The sequence below is a fragment of the Osmerus mordax genome, chromosome 12 (genome assembly GCF_038355195.1).
Source record: "Osmerus mordax isolate fOsmMor3 chromosome 12, fOsmMor3.pri, whole genome shotgun sequence".
NCBI lineage: Eukaryota > Metazoa > Chordata > Actinopteri > Osmeriformes > Osmeridae > Osmerus > Osmerus mordax.
The window spans coordinates 7,453,204-7,470,427 of record NC_090061.1 but is presented as its reverse complement, the minus strand read 5'-3'; the positions used below and the strand labels follow the sequence as shown (position 1 = coordinate 7,470,427).

The following is a 17,224-nucleotide window of genomic DNA, read 5'->3' as shown; positions in this document are numbered from 1 at the left end:
AGATAAAACGGGCATGCTCAGAAAGGTTTTTTAATTAAATGAGAATAACCATGACTACAAGATATCAAGCATTGCTTGAATGTTTTAGGTGTTCAGTCAAATGTCAAGAGGTCACATATATGACCTCACAAGACATTTACATCCTCCCATCTAGAGTGTAACTAAGTTATAATCATCTAACTGCCATATGAGTGACTGTTACCTCCTCAGCCCAATAATCTCTCTTGTGATGTTTGTTCACTTAGTTTTCTGTTTCTTCTCTATCTCTCCCAGGTGTGTCGGTGTGTGTGTGGTTCCTCCTCTGGCCAGTTATACCTATGGTTTGTCATTGTGGTGCTCATCCCTGTTCATCTGTTTTGCTGTCAGCCAATCACCGGAGGATTCGCTTCCTGTTTCCAGTGATGCTATGTGTAATGTAAAATAATGATAGATGGAGTGTTGATGAAGTATGTCTGTAAAAGTGGTTGGGCATTTAAGTCATGTAGTACTTTCATGTGATTGTAGTAAGCTTCTTTAACTGTCTTTAGTATGAAGTGTGTGAATCTGATGACACTCATGACATAATGCAACTCATCACGCAGGTACGTATAACTTTCTTACCAAATGATGTAATTTATTCATATGGATTTCCAGTATCTGATACATGCATACCAGTTTCCATGTATGGTCACCAATAAAGCCAGAGGGCAGGGGTCAGGGTTAGTAGAAGAAGAGGATGGGCTTCATTCTTGTTCAGAAGAGAAAAAGGCATCCAATTCCCTTTAAGGTTAGTACAACTTCATATATACAGTGTATCTTAACAACAAATGCACACGTACAGTATGACCCTGTGTTAGCAAGCAAGACGGTGGCTTCATATGAACCCCAAGCTATATATTTTCTTACCATCAGTATGCCTATTGAAGATGCTGCTTATGGTTTGTGAGAGCTGTGAAGGAGGTGATACATCTCAAGCCTCTTTATTTTAAGGTGACAGCTCTACTTTCACGTTCACATTCGTCTGAGTGAGCCCATCCATCTGACCTAAATAGCTCAGGCCCTGCCACCATCCATCCCAACGGTACGCCTCCCCAGCCGTGGACCTGGTTACCTAGGTTACCCTCCAGTTCGAGGGGCGTGTGTTTCTCTGAGGACAACACAATCCTTATTAGCAGAATTATTCTCAATGTGAGGCACGCACCGACCTATTTACCCCTCCTGCATTCGGCTGATACTCATCTGTTGACATTCGGAGCTCATTCCGTGATAAATTAAAAGGAAAAGGGCATGGCAAGAGGGGGGGACGAGGGTCGGTGGATTGCGTCCAGGTGTGGCATTTGGATTTGCGGTCCCCTTCCCGACGCTTGTTCCCATGGCTCACCATCTTAATTAAAATGATATTTCGAGAAGAGAATTTGTTTGTTCAGATAATGAACCTTAGCTATTCTCTGCGGGAGAAAGGAAATGCAAGCACTTCAATTAGCATATGTTAGCATTTTACAATGTTTATTCTGTGCCATGAAAAAGCTTAACGTCGCAAAAAGCTCGCCCCGATGCCGAAATTCTTTTCCCACAACACAAGTTTATAGTTTTTACACCCCCCCACCCCAACTTACATAGGCCTAACAATGTACATGTAGTTGACAATAGGCCTATGTAACCATATCTCCAAGTAGACAAATTGACACTTGCCTCTTATGAACACAAAAAAATCCATATGAGAAAAAATACTTTATTTGAGAAATGTATAGACTATACATGAGTTGGGGAGAGCTTACCTTCTGCGTTTTAGAGTCAACTGAAGTTTGCATATCATACATCATTAATTTATTTTCACACAAATTGTGTCTTTTATGAATTTTAAAGTATGACATTTGTGATCAAAATAGTGGATTAACACAACTTGATTGTATATTTTTCACTAAACATTAAAAAATATAATTCCATGATAATGTGCAAATTGACGCCCAAAATTTCAGACTTTTTTGGATGTTTCCATTTAAAACATTTGCTGCTCACTGATTGTCAAATAATAATAACAATAACAATACTTTACAGAAAAACACAGACTAAGGAAATAAGTTTCAAGGTGTCAAATAATGTTCATCAGTGCCATTTGGGTTTAAGGTACCCTTTCAAAAATTCATTCATTGACACAGAATCCTATCTGTCATAGTGCATCCCTCTCCATTTTACAGTAGAGCTTGACTGTTCATTCATTCATAATGTGTTAATGTTCTCATTGATCCGTCTGCTTTGTATTATATAACAATAATACATGAATTCAGTCATTTTTTAGATCTCTGCTCTTGTCTCGTCACTTCTCGCATCAAGTTCATCACCCTTCCATCCCTGGGCCGTCTCAGAGCCTCCATGTTAATCGTTGTACAGGTCGTTGTTGATGACGGCCGTCTCCCCCTGGGGCTCGTAGTTGGACATCTGGAGGCGTCTCCTCTTGCCGAAGGTGGAGAAGGCGTTGTGGACGTCCAGCTCGCTGCGGTGCACGGTCGGCCTCAGGGTGCAGAGGGCCGAGGGCGTCCCGGGGATGTACACATTGTGTTGGTAGTCAGGCGGAGGGTGAGGGTGCGGGTGCGGGTGGGGATTGGGTGGTGGGAGGGAGGGGTGCACAGGGGGGAGGGAGGGCTGCTGCTGCGGCTGGGGTGGGGGAGTGCAGCGCGGGGTCCAGGAACGAGGGGGGACTGCGGAGGCGGCGCCGGCTGACGGAGACATCTTGTAGTCTGTGGGAAGGAAAGAGGAATTGGGTATTGGAACAGAAGAAGAGTTGTAGCTTGGATGTTTGTTTGTGTGTGTGTGTATGCATGTCAAGGCCTCTTTACCCCTCATGTGAGTCCCCCAAGTCCAGTACTGGCCGGTAGCCATGGGTGTGATGTAGTTGTCTGGGTCTGCATGCATGGCCTTGCGCATCAGTGTACCATCCATGTTGATAGAGTTATAACTGCAGCAAAGACAGAAAGCGTAAACACTGGTCAGTAGAGAATGATGACACCGATGATGACACCAAGCCAGACTTTTCTATCGTGATTTAATCAGGTCTAGAGGTCAGTTGGTAAGGGAAATGCTATAAAAAGAATGTTATGTTCTGTCATGAGACAGGATGACCATAAAGGTGCAATTCAATAAATCCTTTGAAACATGAAAGACAATGTTACCTTTTCAGTGATGAATTCTGGTTCTTTGTGAGAGTCCAGTCTGTATTTGCTTGCTTTAGCTGCAGAAAAAAAGAGGGAAGTTAAATGTGTTATTAAATGTAATAAAACAAAATGTCAATGTAAATCCAAACCAAAAATGCTTTAATATGCATCCATATATTTGGGCTGGTTAGTAGGCTATAGCACAGGTCATTAAACAAATATATGAGACAACAGTGATGTATAGAAGTCAGGAAAATCCAAAGTCCCTGATGTCATTGATTTCACCAATAGCATGTTTCAGACTCACAATTTGATGAGAGTCAGAGATATTTTCACATGGAGTATGACTGCCCTCTTGTGGATGTTTGTAGTGTTTCTCAGATATTTCTACGAGAGCGGTAGGTTTCTCTGTGCCTTGAGGAATGACTCGCCTGTCACTTATTTGGCTTTCTTCTGCCGTAGCGCAGCGGGTGGGGTGAGGAGTGATGTTTATTCCTGGCATAAGTCTCATAGTATAGATTCCACGCTCTATTAATTCACTTTGAGTTGCTAACAAGTAGAATGCGACGTAAGCGTATTATTAGAATCGGTATTCAAAATACATTCCGCGCTAGCTCCGCACAAAAACCAATTAGAACCCCACCGGGATGAAACGAAACACGATTTTAATCTTCAAAGGAAACCGTGCCACTGAGGAAATTAGGAAAATTATACACGTAATTGTTTTGTGGGTTTTATGCATTATTTTTACATTACTATTGCCCTGATGCTCCTATAGCATATTTTTTAATTAAAGTCTCACCGAGAGCCCAAAAAGTTTGCAGTCCTTGTAGCTTTTTACCTTATCTGGGTCATCTCATAGGCCTACCTGTTCTCACTTAACTAACCAGCTAAACTGAGCATTTGGGATCACTGACAGATCATTGTCCTCTTTCACCTTCAGTGGAGGTCGATTGGCCTGTTCGTTGATGGTAGGCCAATGTCATTAAAACCAACCCTGCTGCCATGGCATAAAGCCTGGTGTGGACTAGTGTTTCATTCACATGATGTGCACATCTCCAGTATGAGACATAGGGGGACGCTAAGGCGGAACCACAGGGGTGATATAAGGGAACCAATTAACGTCATCAAGGACACCATGGCCCTTGAGGGACATAGCCGCGAGCTGAACAATCACCGTGACCTCAAATCCTCTCTTTTCATGGCCATGGGGGCGCTATGTGAAGAAACATTTTTTTTGTTGTCTTCAGCAGAATGACATATATAGACTTTACATTCTAGGAAAAATAGTAACCCGGTCGTCAGCCACTGTCTGTCTCTGCATTGTCCTGCGTGATACAATACATACACATTCACGGTCTACCGATCCTATCAAGTAGATTTGGAGAAACAGCGGTGTCGACATCCCGCCTCACTGAGCTCTCTCCCTCCTCTCTCCCCGTCTGCTCATCACTCCCCCGCTAGGAACTCGGACGAAATGAGAAAAAAAACAACCACATCTCCCTCTCCTCACATTCAGGGAAGAGAGCAGAGGCAATCTACAGGCACGCCACGTCCGAGTCAGGTCCTTGCCCCCCCTCCCCCCTCCCATCAGTCCCCTGTCGCCCCAAAAACCACCCCTTTGCCATTTTTCATCAATAATGGACGCGACCCCCTTGCGTATGCGCCGCATTGTGCCGTATAATGCATCGACCGCGTCTGTGCCCTTTAGTGGGGTTATCTGTCTTAAATCGTTAGTTGGAGAAAAAAGTAGAAGTGCATGGTTGTCGCGCACCCGATGGCCGCTGTTAAATAGTCTATATACAGTCTAGACAGCTGGGATTCAGCAGGCATATGAGACCTTCAGTCACCTTGTCTATCAAAAACCCAATATGAGTGGATCAAAACTGATGTCTTCTCTACTGCTTAGCTCTGGCTATGGAGGACACACAAGAGGCAATGTCATTGAATGACATGGGCACACAAATGATTTCAACTCGTACAATAGATGGTATTGATTAGTATGAAAACGTTTACAACGAAGTAAAGGGAATTGTCAATATAGTAAAATGTGGAAAATGGATCGTTGTCGATTACGACGGAGAAATATAATAACTGACAACTGGGCTGGAGCGAATGGCTTTAGCGAACGTCTTCTCTTCTTCACATCTCTCGCAGACAGTTTAGCTTTGTTCGCAATAAAGAACTACGACGCAAAACACATGCCCAATGTAAAGGCCTATGGTCTACGTGTCACTTCTTTTGCGTTGGATTTGTATATGTTTTCGCTCAGCATAATACATTTCAGACTATTAAATATGTTTAGCAAATAGTGTACATTATTAGCACGATATTATTCAAATCTTCCACAGGGATGCCTTGGGGGATACAGAGTTCAGCGGTTAACTTAACTGTCTGATTAATGATTTGACCTTCAGTGCGGGGCTAGTCTATGGAATCAAAAATCTATTTCACATTTAGGTTGTTATAACATTTATGTTCGTATTTATATATGTAACTTGTATATAATTTTAGAGGTTTAATTCAAGTATACTCCAATTTAAATGTACAACGTCATTTATTTTTTTTACCTCGTTCGGAGTGGTAGCACCGTTGTTCACCGATGCACTCCGGTTTTGGGAGCTCCATGCCAGGTTGTCTGCCCCCTTTGCCTCATTGTTTCTCGGGGTGCTTCCTGGGCTGCACGGCTTTAAGAACATGAAGTCACTTTTGGCTGACTCGGGGGTTAGACACACTTTATAGCAGTATGCTTGGGAGAGGGTACTGTTGCCGTTCACCTCCATACAGTTAGTTGGCACTTTAGTTCCGGAGGATATCTGCAGGTTTAGATTAGATTTCTTGAAAACCTCAGGAGGTGGTTCAGGCTGGAAGCCCCCGCAGCAGCAGCAGGCAAACGGGGGGAGGTTATACCCACTAATGGTCTCTCTGTCCTTGTAGCACTTGACCGCGGCCAGCACGATAATAGCCACCAGGAAAATTAGCGAGATGGTGCTCAGTGACACGATCAAGTACAGGGCAAGGTTGGAGGGGGGCTGCGGGCTGAGTGTGAGGTCGCCAAAGTCTGACAGCGACTCAGGCACGTTGTCGACCACAGAGAGGAGGATGGAGACAGTGGCTGAGAGCGGCGGCTGGCCGTTGTCCTTCACCAGGATGACAAGTCTCTGCCTCATAGCGTCTTTATCTACCAACCGGCGAATCGTCCTGATTTCTCCCGTGTAGAGGGCGACGCTGAACAGACCGGGGTCGGTAGCTTGCAGCACTTGGTAGGACAGGCGGGAGTTCTGTCCTGCGTCCGCGTCTAAAGCCGTGATTTTAGCAACCAAGTAACCCGCGTCCACTGACCGCGGGACCACTTCCGTGGCCACGGTCCCGTTTTTGGGTAACGGGGACACTATAACCGGTGCGTTGTCATTCTGGTCCAAAACAAAGACGTTGACAGTGACGTTGTTGCTGAGCGGAGGAAAACCAGCATCCTGGGCCTGCACCAGGATCTGGAAGTTTCTCAATTGCTCATAATCAAAGGAGCGTAGCGCGTAGATATTTCCATTGTCAGAGTTGATGGAGACGTAAGTGGACACGGGCATGCCCTGAATCTGACCCTCCAGAATAGAGTAGGACAGATAAGCGTTCTGATTGGAATCGGGGTCGAAAGCAGTGACTGAGCAAATGGAAGCGCCCGGGGCGTTATTCTCGGTCACATAAACTGTATATGATGGCTGGGCGAAGCGCGGGGGGTTATCGTTGATATCAGACACTTGAACGAGGATGGTTTTCCTAGTCGAAAGCGACGGGGAACCCAAGTCTCGAGCAGTGAGAGTTATGTTGTACTCGGACACGGCCTCTCTGTCTAGAAATTCGCTCGTCACCAGTGTGTAATAATTTTTAAATGACGAGTGGAGCTGAAATGGGACATTGTTAGGGATCTGGCAGTCCACATTGCCGTTTTCTCCCGAGTCCCGGTCCATAACACTGATAACTGCTATGACCGTCCCCGGTGGCGCGTCCTCCTGGACGGGTGTAGACACAGAGGTGAGGATGACTTCTGGTGCGTTGTCATTCACGTCTACGATATCCACCAATACTTTACTGTGCACCGCCACGGCAGAGGGACCCCTGTCCTTAGCTTGCACATACAGCTCATACACACTGGCTTTCTCATAGTCCACCACCCCCTTCACACGGATCTCACCCGTGTATGGATCCACGCTGAACAGCTCTCGCACCTTCAGAGGAGCGTGCCCACTGAACGCATAGGACACCTCTCCATTCGAGCCCTCGTCCAGGTCCGTGGCGTTAAGCTTCAGCACGAGCGTCCCTCTCGGTGCGTTTTCCACGAGACTCGACCGGTAAACGGGTCGGTCGAAAACGGGCACGTTATCATTGGCATCCAGCACTGTTATAGTTATGATCGCAGTGCCTGAGCGCTGTGGGGACCCCCCGTCCACTGCTGTGAGCACCATTTCGTGCGTCTTCCGCTGTTCCCGGTCCAGCGGGGTCTCCAGCACGAGCTCCGCGAACTTACTCCCGTCATTACGCGTCTGAATGTTCAGCACGAAGTGTTCGTTTGAGCCAAGCTGGTAAGAGCGGAGCGAGTTGGTACCCACGTCCTGGTCCTGGGCGCTCTCTAATGGGAACCGGGATCCGGGCGCCGCTGACTCGGTAATATCAAGATTAAATTCGCTCCAAGGGAAGTTCGGAGAATTGTCGTTGACGTCCAAAATCTCAACTTCCACTCGATACAGTTCTAGTGGATTTTCAATAACAACTTGTAAGTGTAAAAAACAGGATGGACTCTGTTCACATAGCTCCTCCCGATCAATTTTTTCGTTTACAAACAGAATGCCGTTTTCCAAGTTCACCTCTAAGTATTGTTTCTTGGCACCAGAAACTATACGAAACCGACGGGCAGACAGCTTGGCCACATCCAAGCCTAAGTCCTCGGCGATGTTACCAACGAAAGCCCCGTGCTCTAGCTCCTCTGGGATGGAGTACCGAATTTGAGCGAGAACCAAGTCCACCACACAAGCGCACACCAGCAAACACACCACCAGCCCGGTCAGCGGTGTCCATCGGGTCCTCGCGAACCTATTTTCCATCTCAGAGGCGCTTAAAGAATACCTCAGCACAGATAACAGGGAGGCATGCGCTTACCTCTCACTGACATCATAACAGGATTTACGGGATTTTATTAGACTTTAAAGATTGGACTATTCGTAAACTAGGCACAACAAAGTTCCAAGCAGATGTTTCCTATGAAATGCTGTGTAGGTGTCCTTTTTGCCAAACCGATTCGCAACAAAACAAAACAAATGGCTTAACTTAGCAGAAGAGGGGAAAGCGTATATCTCTCTCTCTGTGTTGTGCTCCCTGCGCGCAGAACCAGTTGTGTGTGAGCGCGGGAGGCTCGCTCTTTGATTTTCCAGTGTATAAGACATCGAGAAGAGCTGATGGGGAGGGGTGTGCGTGCAGGCGGAGAAACGGCGGGGGGCGTATTGGAGGACGGCGACATGAGAGCAGCGACTCTAATTACTATACCACAGTTAACCCCTACATTGCGTTCAGCTCCTTTAAATACGATTGAAGAGCCGCGAAAGCGTAACTTTCCGTCAAAACATCGGGAACAGATTTGGATTGGGGCTAAATTGCTTTTCATCGAGGGTGTCGTTTTCTAGTAGTTTTTTTTTGTGGTGAGCGCGCGTTTAGGATGGATTATCTTGGTGCGCACAGCCCTACACGGAGCATCTTTATTGTGGTTTGACCCACACTGAAATACAAAAAACACAAAGGTTTTCCACCATGGAAAACAACATTCAATTAGGCCTACGTTATTCGAATATGATTAGATGTGACTCATAACACATTTATAGTTTAATCTACAAACAGAATCCTTGACGGATCATTTAATTTTAATCGACATTTCTGAGTTTGACTTGGGGTATAAATGTGATGACAGAGATGATCATTCGGCTGGTATCCTCTTCCAAATACGTAGGATAGGCTATTACACAGTTTAAGTCGTGTAAGTAGACCTGAGCACATATCAACACAATCAACATAATAGCTAAATGTAATGTATGCAGCCATAATCACACTTCATTTTAATCTATCACAAGGCTATTTGGATTATATTAAAGTCAAATGGTGGTAAATGATTTGTAGAATTTTGAGAGTTTTATGAATCAGAGAATGACAAATGGGGTGTTCGCCAAGACTAAACCCTTGACCAAGTATAATTTGAACAGATGTAAATACCACCGAATAACTTTATAAGATTATGAAGCGTCTGTCATTGCTTTGATAAAACAAAGAGGAGGGGCCATGTCTCAAGAGAACTGCTTGCCCACATCTAATCTTTCTCCCATGAATCCATGGATGCCGGCAAGGTCACTCATACAGATATAGCGCGCAAAGGCTCCACAGGCGCGCTCCCCTTCACTTCTAACTCGAGTTGCATTCTAATTAAAAAGTGACACCATCCAAAGGAAAGTTTCCCCACACCACTCAAAACCAAGAGATCTTCCGCCCACCCCTGCCCAGAATCCTACCATCTTCTATTCGAAAGAAAGTACAAATACAAAAAAAAAATCCTCAGGTTTAAATAACCAGAAAACACAATCTGCTCTCAGACTTAACCTCCAGCAGATGGTTAAGCTTCTCCAGAAATGATTACATTTCTGAAAAAAACACCAGTTCCATTGGATTCCTCGTCTTTTTAATTAACGTAGTGAGGATTAGTGTGCAGCTATCCGGGATCAACCGTTCCCCAACAGAAGAATACAAATGTTTTGTGATAAATAATCCCAAAGCACTCTGTTGGATGTACCGACAGTCCCCGGTGCCTGTTACATTAACATGCATTACACGGAGCATTAAGGTCGTTTCATCCGCCCCTTGCCTTGCACCCTCCTTTGTCCGACGGCAGAGCACCATTACTTTCTCTGAACTCTTTGCATCATGATCACCAACGACCACCTGCCCATGACCCCACAACAACACTGAGGTCATGTGTCTTTGTCTGTGAGTGAGGGAGGGAGTGAGTGATAAAGAGACATGGAGGATGAAGTTAAGAGGACGTGAGAGAAAGACAGAGTGGGAGACTATTATGGCCCGCGAAAGCTTGACAAGGCCGGGGTGTTCAATAAAGGGTAGTTCAATTTCAATTAATTCAGTCAATAACATAAACATTCTAGAGTATTTCGTGCCTCTGAAGAATGTGAATTAAAATGAATCCGACCCCCATTCTTCGAACCTCTAGTAGCCACCGAAAGAATGAGCGTACTTTGAATCCATATTTCATTCCTTATCCTTGAACGCCATCTACCGGACATTTATATAATGTGGCTTACATGATATGAAACACAAGACCTTTTGAATTTATGTAATTTAAGATGTATTTGGAGGTATTTAATTGGACCACTTTGTGCGTCTTGATATCGGCTACTTATTGTGTGTCTGTGTGTGTGACATTAAACAACTCCCCAACTATAGGCCTATAGTCGAGGAAAATATATGATGGGGCATGGGGGCATGAGGGGATAGCCTAAAGACCGTGCCTGCACCAGGGTGCTCTTATAGTAGCCTATTAACTTAGGTTTCCACCAACTAAGGAGGATTAATGATTACAGCACAATTAAGCGAAACACATTTGAGACATGTGACATAACAAGCTACATTTCCATGTCGTTTCTTGTAAACACGTCATATTAATTGGAGTTCATAACCACAATAGTGCTTTTGCCTTACCACAATAAAAATATGACAACATCTCAAAACGTTAAATTACGGCCGGGGAAGTAACTCAGGCCCATAGGCTTGAAGGGGTTTCAGTTTCGAAAGAAATAAGTAAGAACAAGATAGCGCTAAAGAAGCCGGTAACAGAATGACTCTAGTTTTTTGTCACGTGCTAAAACTTCTGATATTTAAAGATCGAAATCATTTTTGAACAAAAATAAAAACGGTAGACAGCGCCCGTGGTTTCGATCCATGGCCCGCGGACCTAGGAGGTCATACACGATTTGAGTAGGAAGTAACCACTGAGCTAAACTACCGCGAAACAAGTTTTCGCTTTAGAGTATTTAGTAGCTGTCGTAACCACAGACTACAAGTTATGGTGGTAGTAACCCATTAGTTCTGACGTCAATAGACAATTTACCTTTTAATTTTGCTTTTATGCTGGCGTTTTATTCTCTTTTATTACTGAGAGTTCTGCCCTGACCACTTTGTTTTGTAAAAAATGTTGATGTGTCATAATCTAGCCTACTTCTCTATGTATTGAAGTCTGAGATTATTTATTATTGGTTTCGATAGGCTACCAGGGATTGTCAAGAAGAGCAGGACCATGTAATTCCAATTGACCTGTATCTGTACTTGTTGAGCTTCAAATGTAATGATAGTAGTTGCACTGGTTTATATAAAATCCACTTATTTTATTCCTTATCCTAGAGTGCCTCCTACCGGACACTGGGGTAGCCTACAATAGACACAAGACATCTGAAAAGACAAACATTGACTATTTAAAAGTGTGGGCTATTACAAAATGAGAATATGTTTTGGGGGAATGTGCACTTTTCAGAATACATTACATCTTATCAAACCTCAAAGATTATAGTTAGATTTCTCAAAACGCTAGACAGTGCCCGCGGTTCGAACCGCCGGCCCGCGGTACGTCAGTAGAGACAGCCACTTGAGTAGGAAGTAACCGCTGAGCTAAACTAGCGCAAACTTTGTAAGCTCAGAAAAGCTTCATGTACTTTTGTCTGTACCTACGTCATAAAGGTGTAGTAGAGATTGGGCCTAATTTAATTGCCAAAAAGGACATTACTTTGTAAGATATCAGCTTCATCTTTAAAAAAAAATCAGTTTCAATGTGTCGCATATAGGCTATCTTATATTAAGTTTTTTCGTTGTAATTGAAACTGAACAGTCAGTTATTCAGAAAATAAAAGACTTGAGGGATGTGAGTGATCCAAGCGGTCAACTGTTTGGCTAATACCACAATTAGACACAACACAACAGCTGTTGTAAATAAGTAGCCAAGTTTGTGATTAAAAACCCGTTTACATCTATGCTAAAACTGAAAAGACCAGTATGGAGCAGGGAGGTGTGCCTCTATTAATATTCCAGTAGGGGGAGACAAATACAAATCAATATCGAGGTGGGTAGTGTTTACTGGTTTCAATGGGTTTACACGAGTGAGTGAGTGAGTGAGTGAGTGAGTGGGTGAGTGAGTGAGTGAGTGAATGAATGTCCCTTCCTTATGGTCCCTACACCCTAGCTGAAGTAGGTAGTATATGAATGCAACTAAACACATCCCACCTAATGCTTGCATGTGTGTGTGTGTGTGGCCAGGCACGTGCATGCATGACCCCTTTGGGAAGATAACTTTTGATTGCTGCAGCAGATGTGAAACGGAGAAAGAGAAAGACAGGGATTGAAGAGAAAAGGAGGAGATAGACAGAGGAAGAGAGAAAGAGTGTGCGAGAGAAAGGCACACAGACAAAGGGAAATACAACAAGACATGATGGGGGAGACTAATAAGCTAAGGAGAGAGTAAGGAGGAGGAAGAAAGGAGGGAGGGAGGGGGAGAGAAAGAGGAGAAGATAAAGGAGTGAGACACTTCCTTAACTCCTTAAGTGCATCCTTTCGTGTCCAGTGCCCTCAGGTCTTGATGTCATCACCTCATCCATCACTTGTTGAGGACAGACAGATTCAAACAGAGATGAGGGGAAAGGAGGAAGGACAGAGGAAATATGAAAGAGAGCAAGGAGACAAAGCCGAAAGGTGGAGAGATGTGAAGGTACAGGGTGGGAGAGAGAGACGGAGAGGGGGAGAGAGAGAGAGAGAGAGAGAGAGAGAGAGAAAGAAAGAGAGAGAGAGAGAGAGAGAGAGAGAGAGAGAGAGAGAGAGAGAGAGAGAGAATGGAGAGTTTCTTCCACATGCTCCTCAGCTGTGTAAACTGAAGTTCTGCTCTGCGTCTCGGATTCCCCCCAAAAAGGGGGATATTTATAGGAGGCTGGCACTGGCGGCCCACGGACTCTTGCACTGCAACACCCCCTAATATTATTATTATTACTTTATACGCGCAAAAATGGAAAATGTCAGCAACCTGAGAGGCCTGGAGAGACAGTGTGTATGCACACGTCTGTCTGTCAGAGTGAGTGTGTGTGTGTGTGTGTGTGTATGTGCGTGCTTGTGTGTTCGTGAGAAAGTGTGTGTTGGGAAGAGAATGAGTATGAGTATTTATATGAGAGGGGAGAGGGAAAGAAGAGAGGGGGTGAGAGAACAGATGCAGAGAAAATAAAGAAAAGGGGACAGAGAGAAAGAACAGAGGAACGGAGAGAAGTTGGCATGTATCGAGGGGTGTAACCTGATCCACTGAACTTATTAGAGCTGTCAAGGAACGAGGGAGAGAGAGAAAAGAGAGGGAAGGAGTGAAAGAGGGGTGGAGTGGTGGCAGACAGACACAGACATGAGCACATATTCCAGCTCCAGATTATAAGATTCCCGCAAGTTACACGACGTGTCGAAACAGAGAGAGAGCACACACACACACACACAAAGGCAGAGCCTAAGAGTGGCTCACACACATATATGCACACATAAACATATACACATTCAAATCAAACCCACATCCACTTGGCAACAGATGGGGACACATGCAGATGCACAAACATCCCAATAGACATAACACATACACAAGTACACACACACACACACACACACACACTGGGAGGAAAGGAAATACCAGAGTGAACAGGTGGGGGGAGCGATAGAGATCTATCAGGAGCTCTTTGATCCTCCCCATTCCAGTCGCTGCTGTCACAGACAAAGAAATATAGATCAGCTCCTACGTGTCAATATATATATATTCTGTAAATTACTGTATACGTCAGAAGTGAAAAAGAAGCCAGAAGCCAGTTAAAAAAATTGTCAGAGAAAATGGACAGTTAAGTTTGTATTTAAACTCCCAATTTCCATCATTACTCACAGTATCTGTCTGAAACCTGACAGGCCAGCATCCAGTCTGGGTGCATGAGGAGAAGGACAGCCATGGAAGCCTTCAAACTCCAGCCTCGAGTGAGCTAACACAGTTTCACAAGTCACATGTGAGATTACATAGACACAAGACACTCTGTAACCCTCTTTCTTATGATCTTGTTATGGTAGATGGCCAATGATCATATCGTCAACATTCAGTGGTATTTGTTAACGACATGCTTTGTCCTGTAGGTGGCAGTATTGAGAAGAGCTTCAGGCACTGCCCCCCTACCAGGAGTGTCATTGGTAACTCAACCAGTATGATACAGTTATATTCCGTTCCAGTGAAACTTCTTCACTGTCGTCATCATCCTCATTATTGTCCCAACCACCTTCCCTCTTCCTCATAGAATCTAGACACTACTCCATCCTCCCACTGGGACCAGTCAGATACAGTAGGAAAGGAAGAGTAGAGGAGAAGAGAGAAGGAAAGGATAGGAGAAGACAGACTGGTGTGGACTGACCCAGTGTTCTAATCTGGCTCACACTTGAGTCCACCGAGGACAGAGAACAAAGCTCAGAATGTGTGTGTGTGTGCGCGCGTGTGTGTGTCCTCAGGGTGACCTTAACGTTAGGGCACATTACAGCAAATCACTCAGTAGCATGTCACATCACAGGAAAGTCTAAGAATCTCCCTAGCATCAGCCAACATTGTGATGTGTATAAGTGAGACCTGTGTGTTTTAAAGGGTGTGTGTGTGTGTGTGTGGTGAAGTGTGTGTGCCAATGCTAAGATGAGTGTGGAGAGCCCCTGCCTCAGGGTTAGGGAGACAGATGATTGACAACAACCACATGTTCCTGCAGTCAAACCCCTTTCCTCACCTTCTGCCCATGCTTGCATCCCTCCACCTCCACCTCTCACCCAACCCCCCATCTCTATTCTCTTTCCTTTCCCTTTGTCTAAGATCTCTTGCTTCCCTCTCTCCCTCCATCCTTTACTAAATCGCTCCCTCCTCCCTTACTCAATCTCTCCCTCCCTCCCCCTTCCCTCAACACATCTCTACCTTCCTTCTTTTCCCCATTTCTTCCTCTCCGTCCTTTACTCCCTCCTCTCCACACTCCATCCCACCCCCTCCATCGGACTCCCCCCCTCTCTCCCCCTGCTTCCTCTCCATCCAGTTTTTTTTTTACAAGGGGGGAGGGGGAAGCGCCATAATGACCCTCAGGGTAATTAAGCTACTTGAACGCATATAAAATCCGTAAACGGAGGTTTGCACATAAACACGTTGGTCAGCTCACAGGGCCGGCGGCTGGGCCAGCACGCCAGCAGGCAGGCTGAAAGAAAACACGCAGGAGAAAAAAAACTCAATCGTGACGGAAACCGTTTGCAGAAATTATTCATTTCCCTCCCTTTTTATGTTTTCCTCGAACGCCGATCCCTCCCTCACGCCCTCCCCTCCCTCCCCTCCCTTCCTCCATCTTTCTCTACATTTTCTCGCTCGCTCGTTCCTTCTCCCTCTCGTGCATTCCACCCCATGTTGCATATCTCGGACCCTTTGCCTCACCCTCTGCACCCTGAGCAGCTCTCCTTTCCTGTTTCTCTCTCTCTCTCTCTCTCTCTCTCTCTCTCTCTCTCTCTCTCTCTCTCTCCCTGTGGTGTTCTCTCTCCTCCCTACTCCCTCCTTCCAGTACCTGACATTGTGGCTTGGTGCCCAATGAGTCACACCTCTGCTAAAATCATCAGAGAGGAGGAGGGAGAGAGAGAGAGAGAGAGAGAGAGAGAGAGAGAGAGAGAGAGAGAAAGAGAAAGAGAGAGAGAGAGAGAGGGGGGGGGATAGAGAGAGAGAGAGAGAGAGAGAGAGAGAGAGAGAGAGAGAAAGGTAGAGGTAGGAGAGGGAAAGCAGGAGTCTATGACAGAGAGAGAAAAATAAAGACAGGGAAAGAGACACACAGAGAAGGAGAGAGAAAGAAGGAGAGAGAGAAGGAGAGAGGGCCCCAGGGGAGACAGGAGAGCAGTGAGTGCATTTAACTTTTTGACTCCAGTAGTCAGCGTGTGCATGTCAGTAACATTTAGCCTTTAAACAACAACACTCTCCACACACACACACACACATACATACACACACACACACACACACATTGTGCTTACACACCTGCATACTGTAGGGTGTAGACATGTGCAATACACACACACACACCATCACACACACACACACAGAAACACACCCCCACCCATACACACACACACACATACTGCAATCAGACATGCAAACAAACTGGGGTAAAAGCAACGCCGCAGATCTACACCAGCCTCCCCCACCCTCCCCTGCCGTTGCCGTTGGATACCACACAAACAGTCCCTGTTGGGCAACACCACAAGTCAGGAGAAGACGTACACGGGTCACACACCTCCCCTCTCGCCTGTGCGTGTGTGCACATGTGTGTGCGTGTGGGTCTGTGTGTGTGTGGAGCGTAGGGAGATTCTCTTTCTTTCTCTCCCTCTCTCGTCCTTGAAAAACATCAGCATGTTCCACTGACTACAGAGGGAAAAACAGGGCTCCTGTTCTAGCGTGTTGTCTGAAGGGGAGGCAGGCTAGGATGTTTACACATAAATCTTAGAGAGGAGGAGATGGGGGGGGCAGCTAGAAAGGGAGAGGTAAAGAGAAGGAGAAGTAGAAAGAGGGTAACAAAAAAAGATGTAGAGAAAGACAAAGAGAGCGTAACAGAGAGAGGTACAGAAAGCAACGAGAGAGAGGAAAGAGAGAGAGAGGAAAGAGAGAGAGAGAGGAAAGAGAGAGACAGAGAGAGAGAGGAAAGAGAGAGGAGAAAGACAGGAATTGGAGAGTGAACGATAGATAAGGGCAAAGAAAGACGTAAGGAGAGACCAAAACAGAGTAAAATATAGGGTAATTAGGTAGAGACATACACGGATGGAGAGAAAGAGAAAGAGAAAAAGAGAGAAATAGAGAGGGAGAGAGGGGGAGCGAAAATGAGAAGGGAGAGAGAGAGAGAGAGAGAGAGAGAGAGTGGAGAGAGAGAGAGAGAGAGAGAGAGAGAGAGGGAGGGAGGGAGAGAGAGAGAACGAGAGGGAGATGGAGAGAGAACGAGAGGGAGAGG

At 45.4% G+C, this 17,224-nt stretch overlaps 1 protein-coding gene across 1 annotated transcript; it reads right to left on the bottom strand.

Moving 5' to 3' along the window:
* Positions 1-2,355: 2,355 nt before the first annotated feature.
* si:ch73-233f7.1 (uncharacterized protein LOC100537710 homolog) lies at positions 2,356-8,227 on the bottom strand. Its single transcript, XM_067248119.1, has 4 exons — positions 5,702-8,227; positions 3,150-3,208; positions 2,817-2,935; positions 2,356-2,717 (listed from the first exon to the last, which is right to left on the bottom strand). The coding sequence occupies exons 1-4, from the start codon at positions 8,225-8,227 to the stop codon at positions 2,356-2,358; spliced, it is 3,066 nt and encodes a 1,021-aa protein (XP_067104220.1).
* Positions 8,228-17,224: the final 8,997 nt, after the last annotated feature.

Coding starts and splice junctions, on each gene's coding strand:
- si:ch73-233f7.1 (XM_067248119.1), bottom strand. CDS start 8,227: ATGGAAAATAGGTTCGCGAGGACCCGATGGACACCGCTGACCGGGCTG. Junction 2,936..3,149: donor CAGAATTCATCACTGAAAAG/GTAACATTGTCT, acceptor TCTTTGCTGCAG/TTATAACTCTATCAACATGG. Junction 2,718..2,816: donor TTGGGGGACTCACATGAGGG/GTAAAGAGGCCT, acceptor TCCTTCCCACAG/ACTACAAGATGTCTCCGTCA.